We start from the raw sequence: 8,466 nt of genomic DNA, 5'->3' as shown, positions 1-8,466 counted from the left end.
TTCTCTTTGCATTCTTTTTCAACCTGAGTCAGGTAGTCCCACCGTGTGTTTTCCGCTTTCTTTCTACATAAGATAATCACTTTATCTGTCTTGACCTGGAAAAAAAGCGGGAAAATAGGTAAAAAATAGAACACGCGCAGATAAGAAGGAAGGCTCCAAGATGGGATGACTGGTGTATTTGAAAAAAAGGAAGAGTGGCTGCATTTTGAAGGATGGAGTAATATAATAAAGAGGTTAGAGACAGGCAAAAATCCAGTCATATAAGGCCCTATGGGTAATGAGTCTGGAAGGTGAGAAAGCAGGCAGATCAAGAACATACAACTCTTTCAACAAGGATCCATGTAACTCCAAGGAGTCTTGAGTATTCCTTCAGCTGTGAGATTTGTAGATGAAAAGGGAGTGGTGAGACACAAGCTAATCAATAAATTATATTCTAACATTCCCTTATAAGCTACTATACGATTCTTGGCAAACATAGATGACAGAATGGCACAACTATACACCAAATGCATTAAACATTATTTATTTAAATTAGATAGAAAAGAGGGATTATCTGAATTATTGAAAAGTGTGAATAAGAGTTTCCTAAAAGAGTTTATTTTTATAGTTTCTACTGACTCCAACTAGGCTAAGTGCTTAAGTCCTTTTATGTATTAAAAACACATAGCTTTTAATAATAGCTACCATTAATTTAAACACTTTGTATATTTCATTTCAGTATGTGTATCATTTCAACTTTGTGAGATAAATTATTATTCCCATTGTACAAATGAGGAAACTTGAGGCACAGTGAGCTATCAAGTTCACAACCGGTAAGTGGCAAGACTGGCATTAAAACTCAAGTCTCGCTCTTAACTATTTTAAAAGCTTATTTCCCTCCTGATTTTAATGCAATATTCTTATAATAACCTATTCTTCTACAGCAGGAGTTGGCAAAACTTTTTCTGTAAAGGCCCAGATAGTAAACATTTTAGCTTCGTTTTAGGCTTCATAGGCCATATGGTCTGTTTTAGCTACTTAACTCTGCCATTGTAGCACAAAAGCAGCCAGACTACACATGTACAAATGGGCCAGGCTATGTTCAAATAAAACTTTGTTTACAAAACAAGGAAAAGACTATAGTTTGCACATCCCCGCAATAAAAGATTAATTCATCTCAATTCTAAATCGGCCAGATTCAATTTAATGAGGTTTCACATATGACAATAAAAGCAAACTTACTTTTTTTGAACTGCCTTCCACAGAGATGGGTTTCAAAAGATTGTTCACAATCATGGAGTAACTCTTCCCATTTAGATTCTTTACCAAAAGATCAAATGACCTATAACACAATAGCAAATACATTATCTTTCTGGTTCTACAAAAGGTGCTCTCTAGTTCTTGCAGAAAAAAGCCACCAATTTTGTTTTAGTTATCGATAAGCATTTGGCCATCTCAGAGAGTAAGACCCACTCCTTTAAAGCAGCTATAAAGAAAGGATAAGTAGTCTAAATTTAAGCAGAACTTTAGAAACTGCAAAGAGCCCATAACAAGGCAACCTCTGCCTTCCTGATCACTATGGTCCCCGTGAGAACTCACCTCTCTGTGAATTGCACCTGCACGTTCTCTGTAGGGACCTGATGAACTCCCATTAAGGTAATGTAGATTTTCACGAACTTATCTGACTGATCCCATCCTAGCAACAAAAATCAAACAATGGGACATGAGTCAAGAATAGCACATGCATATGGCTCATAAAACTTAGTAAAATGAATATCCAGTAATAGAAACATAAAAAATATAAAAACATGGGCCGGCCAAGTGGCATGTTGGTTAGGAGTTGGCTTGGGATGCCAGCTCTGAGCAGCAGGGCCCCGGTTTGGATCCCACATGAGGGCCAGTGATGCTGCACCCTCTACAGCTAAGATGGTGAACAGCTCAACCTGGAGCTGGGCTGCTGTTTGAGTCGCCGGTGACGGCGTATGATGCAGTGGGGCTGGTCGGCAGCTGGCATGCGCTTTTGTGAGCTGCCGTGAGCCACCATGAGCGGCCGTCCAATGGCCAGTAAGTGACTGCCTCACCCGGGAAGAGCACAATGATAATACCAACATGGGCCAGTGAATCAACGTCCTCGACAACTAGACTGAAGAAAAGACAGCAACTTATCTGTTCCCCTTCCCCGATTCCCCAATGCTGTTCCCCTCCCCCAATTCCCCAATAAAATCTTAAAAAAAAAACAATTATATACATATAGTAAGAAATTTTCTAGATGGAGAAATTGAGCTTCAAAGTGTTAAATAACCTACCCTAGTTAGGCACCTAGCTAGTGGTAGAACTTGGAATCAAATTCAGGTTTACTGAACACAAAGCCCATGTTCTTTTTATTCCTCAGAATAAGGAATATGATCCTTAAATATATTCTCTAATAGTAGCTCATTTTCCCTTTTTATAGTAATAATTTTGTCCTGTACTTAAATATTGGTGATTCTCCACTAATTACACAACATCAGTGTTGTGTAATTCCATAATCATTCCTACTTCTCTAAGCAGTTCCAATGAACACAACCAATCCTGGCTTCCTCGATTCCCTTCTTTGACAAAGTAGAATATAAATTCAGAGTCTGATTCATCCAAATCTGCTCATTTGACTAACCCACCAATATCTATTAAATGCCGTTTGAATATACATTATCAAACTATTTCCATTAGACTCTAAACTAAATGAATTCCGTCAACACAAAAAATATAAACTTCACATAAAAAGCATATCATATAAAAATTTATGTATTTATTGTATATACATATCCCTGACACTTCCTCAGTCCTATAGAGTGGAAAAGCACTACAAAAAGAAAAAGAAAGAAAAAGGCCTACAAACTTCTGTAGAACTTTTATCTAGTTTCTTTCCATTCATTCAATCCATCCTCCACATTGGTAAGTTTCCCCATAAACACAAATCTACGTTCCTGGTTAATATGCCATAATCCTACCACCTTCAGACCAGTTTCCTGTATCAACTAAGAACTCAGCATAACTCCTATAGTAATAGCACATCTCTTAAGCACGACACACATTGCTTTCCACTGACAACTCAACATATATGATGCCTTTCATGTCTCTATTTGTGTTTTGCTCATGCGATCCCTTTTTCACACTTGCTGAATTCACCCTTCAAACTCAAACTTGAATGTCTCTTCTAATTCTCCCTGTTCCTCACTTCCAGCAGAATTATTTCATCAGCTATATTCCCATACTTTATAAATCTCTATTCAGTTAAGCAAATATTTATTAAGTGCTTACTATGTGCTAGATATTGTGAGCAAAAAGAAACATAAGATTGTGCCTGCCTGTGTCTAAGAGCTCATCATTCAGACATACGTTGCCATGCTTCCAAAGCAAACAAGTTTACAAGCTACTGAGAGAAAATGGTATTATTAAATTGTGTCCCATATATACTGAGTAAGTTTCAGACTAGGTTCTCTTGTTGCTAATTATTGTGCTAAATCATCTTGCTGTCCTGTTAATAGCTTCTCGAATGTATCCTTTCCTTTCTCATCTCTTAAAAAAGCATCTTACTAAATAAGTGATGGGACTTCTCTTTCACACCACTAAAAACAAACTCAAAACTATTTTAAAAATTAAGTTTGTTAGTTGATCACTATCGAGTAATCAGTTGCTCAGAGGCAGAAGGACTGGGATGTAGGGGAGCGAGTCATACCGTAATTACTGATTTTCACTGTATATCCTGTAGTAATGGGAGCAACCACAGCAGCTGGCTTTTCATTGTCAAGAAGTTCTGCTTTCTTCTGTGATTTCTGCTGCATCTTGTTCTTGATTTCTGTCTCAATCTTGGATTTTTCAGCTGTAAGGGCATCACGTACTCTCTTTCTAGTGGTCTTTTCTAGCAATGCCTTTACTTCGTCTAGATCTTTCTGTAGCTGTGTTAAAAATAAAAGGTAAGTTAGTTATGGTAAATAAGATTGATAGTTTGATATTGTGCCTATTATTCATTTTAGTTTATTGAAAGGACAGCTAAGAATTAAGAGCTTCATTTATTTTCTAGGGCTGGGTTGCAACTTGGATCCTCTCTACTCCAATCTTCTAAATTTTGTAAGTAATGCAGGTTTCCTTTTTTTTTTTTAAGGAAAACAATCTTGAAGTAACAACAGGTAATCAAGCTTAAATTCTCCAGTTTGGTGGACCATTCTCCACCTTTGTTGTAGAACATTTTATTTACAAAATATTTTTGTGATATATAAACTCAGATGAAGAAATCTTTAAACAAAAAAACAGAATTCAAAGGTTTCTTATAAAAGCCAGTCCTAGTCATCAGATACTAGAAATTTTTTAAGTATTAAAATAAAAAAGATGAGTATATACATGAGTGCGGTGAAATGCTACAGCAGCTTTACTGAGGTAATCTTTTATCAATGGTGGTTCCTCTAATCTTCCTACACCAAATACCCAAATGGAACACATTAAAAAGTTTGAATTTTTAAGACAAAAGATTAAAAGAAAGACATGTTTCTACTTTTAAGAAAAAGTCTTGTTCTGAAGCTCTGGGTTTAATCTTACAGTCAAAAGTCTGGGTATTGGGTGCACAGCAGAGAGAAAAAACCTGGGCAAACAATCCAACAAGTTCCTGGATCACTGAAAAAGCCACCTGTTCTTTTCTCATGCCAGTAGATCGCCTACTGAAGTCTATTTCTACTTTCTAGAGGTAGAGCCAACACTTTATGAAGTTCAAGAGTTAAAGACACTGTTAAAAAATTAATGGGCTTAGAAAAATACTAGCAATTTGACAGGAAGATGTTTCCATTTATAGCCTGAGAGCACATAAAAGGCTCAATATAAAGATCTTTAAATGCTTAGTAACTCAGTATAACATCTGAAGTGCAGAGTTTGAAATTCTTTGTTTCTTAAGTCTTATAAAATGCAGTAACAGAAAAATGTTACTCAAGTCTTTTGTTGTCTTATTTAACTCAGATGCCCTTGCCTCACCATCTGTAACTGATAATATGGTATAAAAAGTCCAAATGTGCTCACTCTCCTGTCCATACTCCCCCCCCCCCAAACTCATATTACTAAGACAAAAAAGAAAATTGCAAACTCATCTCTGGAGCATACAACCAAGATGCTTTAGTTCAAAGCAATCTTTTTCATTATAATGGCTTAAAAATTCACATTGGTTCCAATTGGTTTTAATAACATAATAAAAATATTGAAATGCAAAATTAGTGTATTTGTTCCTAGACTAAGCGATTTAGTTAAAAAAGGTATCAAGTCTAAACAAGAGGTTTTACTTCTTTACTTGAACAGAAATCCTTTTTCTATTAAACTCAGAAAAGAGCTCTGAGAATTAAGGGATTCCCAGGCCCTATTTTTATAGCCAGTATTGGCTCTCAAGTACTACAAACGTAAGGTGCTCGTAGCCATTGTAAGTCTGAAGCAACTTACAGCAGGCCTGTTTTAGATATTCCTCAATTCTTCTGTTACAGGAAGACCTGAAACCAGTAAAATCGATCTCTTTGGTGTTTTTCCTACACACACACACACTTTAAGATGTCTTTTGATACAGCAGTTTCTCATCTAATTTATCTTGGTATTCATTTGTTTTCCTTATGCAAAATCACATACCCCCTGTACATCACCACCCTTAAACACATTCAAGCTTTATCTTCTAATCTATTGTAGTTCCAAATCATTAGGAAACATTAAAATAAAAGTGCCTCAAAATGGGCAAAGAACCTGAACACACATTTCTCCAAAAATATACAAATGGCCACTAAGCACATGACAAGATGCTTGGCGTCCTTAGTCATTAAGGAAATGCACATCAGAACCACAGTGAGATACCCTCACACACACCAGGACAGCAAATGTCAACAATAACAAAAACACCCAGAAAACAAGAGTTGCTGAGGATCTGCAGAAATCAGAACCTTCAGACACTGCTTGTGGGAATGTAAAATGGTGCAGCCACTTTGGAAAGTTTAGCAGTTTCTCAGTTACCGTATGACCTGCAATTCCACTCCTAGGTATATATACTCCAGAGAATTGAAAACATAGGTCCACGTAAAAAGTTGAACACAGTATTCACAGCAGCATTGTTCATGATAGCCAAGAAGCGGATATACTCCAAATGGCCATCATCTGATGAACTGATAAACAAAATGTGCTATATCCATACAATGGAACGTTATTCAGCCTTAAAAAGAAATACAGGCTACACCATGGATGAACGTGAAAACATACTTCAGTGAAAGAAGCCAAAAAGCAGAAGGCCACAGACTGACATATTTTAAGATTCCACTTATATGCAATGCCCAGAATAGGCAAATCCATAGAGAGACAAGTAGATTAGCGTTTCCTGGGAGCAGGGAGGCATGAGTGGGAAGAGACTGTTTAACGGACATTTAATAGGTTTCTTTTTGGGGCAGTAATGAAAAGGTTCTGGAATTAGTGGTAATGGTTGTACAAAATTGTGACTACACTAAAAGACACTGAATTGTACATTTTAAAATGGTTAAATCTGATCTCAAATGGTGAATTTTATCTCAAATAAAACAAAAAAAAAAACCCCTAAGTGTCCCCAAATATTTAAGGGCCTCAATTGAGAAAGTTCCTTCCTTTGAACGGGAATAATACTGCGCTCCCCACATACACGCCTGCACAGCCACTTCAGGGAGCCTTTTTCTCAGGGCACAGGGCGGGTGCTCCGAGGACCCTCTTTACCACGCAACACAAGCCTGTGGCAGGTTATCCAGAAACAATGCTGAAAACACACACTGCCTTCTTTTCTGTTGTTCATTGAAAGCAGATTCTTAAGACGTAAAAAGTCAGGTTTGAGACGCCCCCGTCTTGTTTAAATCGAGGAAAAGATCTCCAGGAAACAAACCCAGCGAACAGATGCCCCTCACTTCACTGTGAAGAGCAGGATTACGTGCTGCCGTCTCCCTGAGGCCGGGGAACGAGCAACGCCAGTCTTCTCGTGCCCGTGTTGTAACTGCCCAGCTGTCTCCAGAAGAGTGGAGCCGCCGCTGCTCGGAGTCGATAGAGCTCAAGAGAGAAATGGGCTATGTCCCCACCACTAGTGACAACAAACTTTCCGATTTGTTTGTTTTTAAAAACGCGCACAGCCGACTGCTGTGGGCCAAGCACTGTTTTCAACAGCCGAAACTACGACTTGGTCTTCGTGAGCCTATGAAACGCCGGCTACAGGGGAGCACAATAACGTGCCCCAAGGGACACAGCTACTCGCGTGAGGACAGAAAACACGACCGAGAGAATTACGGTGCTGGGACCAGAGGCGTCCGGCCGGCCCGCGGCCCCACACCAGGGGCTGACACCCGGTTGTCGCTACCAGCTTGGACGTCACGAGGCTTCACGTCCCCCGCTCAGAACAAGGCGCGCGGAAAGGGCCTGAGACAAACGTGAAGGTGACCAGCTCGCTGGGGTCCGCGGTCGGCGCTGCAACCGAGAACTCACGACACACCCCGCTCACCCACAGCGCGCGCGGGGACGCACCGCCGGCCGGGGCTGAGGGGCGGGCGTCGATCGGCAACCTTCCCGCGGAAGCGGAGGCCCCAGTGGCGGGGTGAGCACCAGGGGCCGCTGCAGGTGGGCGCGTGCAAGGCCGGGGAAGAGAGGGGACCCGAAGCCGCCGGAAGCCGCCAGGGAGGCGGCTCCAGGGCAATCGGCACGGGAAACCGGGCGGTGGGGGGCGTGAGGGGCGACGGAGCGGAAAGCTCCGGCCAAGCTGACTGAGGAAGATGGGACGGGACCGCTTACCTCTTCCACAGCTGAAGCCATGGTCGGGTTGGGTCACGCAAGAACCGAGCAGCAGTCCCGCAGCGGAATCAACCGGAAACGCCACCCCGCCACCACGCGCAGCGCCGGCAGCCTGTGCGCACACTCGACCCTGGGCGAGACCGCCACCCGCCTACCGCACGCGGCGCCTCTGGAACCTTCGCGAGTCTGGCGCCACCGCCCCCCAGCCCCGCCCGCCTCGCTTAGCCCCGCCCTCCGGGCCTGGCCCCGCCCCGCCCGCCCGGCCTCCTAACAACGCTCAACTGTCGCGAGCAAACCCGCAGTTCGAGAAGACGGAAGCCTCCCCGCCCCGGCAAGTGTATTGCTTATACTTTGACCGCGTTTGACCTGGCTGCGCAGGCGCAGTCCAGAAACGCTGCCTTCGCGTCTCTTACCCCGACCCCGGAAATACCGTACATATCTTCGGGGTCCACACCGGAAGCTAACTAGAGTCGGCTGTTTCCGTCTCCTTTAGGACGTCGGGCCAGCTAGGCAGCCATCTTGTTTAAGGGTGATCTGTGAGAAAAGGACAAAGAAAAAAAAGGCCAGCCTAGTTATGTTAAAATGGGAAAGAGTGAAGATATTAAGTATGGAGGATCCTGAAAGGAACTGTTGATTTTCAGTGAGTTCTGGCGGCCTGGAGACGTCACCACCATGTAGGATCTGCGACGTGGTGGC

The 8,466-nt window shown here is 41.8% G+C and overlaps 1 protein-coding gene across 2 annotated transcripts in view; it reads right to left on the bottom strand.

Annotated features, from left to right (window-relative positions):
* The window catches only part of CACYBP (calcyclin binding protein), a 10,301-nt gene extending 2,320 nt beyond the window's left edge, over positions 1 to 7,981 (bottom strand). The window contains exons 1-5 of one of the 2 annotated variants that reach the window (XM_019648407.1): positions 7,771 to 7,981; positions 3,698 to 3,917; positions 1,579 to 1,675; positions 1,222 to 1,321; positions 3 to 95 (exon numbers count right to left, since the gene is read on the bottom strand). In XM_019648407.1, the coding sequence (XP_019503952.1) occupies positions 3 to 95; positions 1,222 to 1,321; positions 1,579 to 1,675; positions 3,698 to 3,917; positions 7,771 to 7,791 (531 nt within the window). In that variant the 5' untranslated portion in view covers positions 7,792 to 7,981. Of the gene's footprint in view, positions 96 to 1,221; positions 1,322 to 1,578; positions 1,676 to 3,697; positions 3,918 to 7,770 lie in introns of both variants that reach the window. The other variant, XM_019648399.1, reaches the window with a different exon arrangement.
* Positions 7,982 to 8,466: the final 485 nt, after the last annotated feature.

This window comes from Hipposideros armiger, unplaced genomic scaffold (genome assembly GCF_001890085.2).
Source record: "Hipposideros armiger isolate ML-2016 unplaced genomic scaffold, ASM189008v1 scaffold_6, whole genome shotgun sequence".
NCBI lineage: Eukaryota > Metazoa > Chordata > Mammalia > Chiroptera > Hipposideridae > Hipposideros > Hipposideros armiger.
Note: the sequence above shows the minus strand (reverse complement) of the source record. Positions and strands in the feature narration are given on the sequence as shown.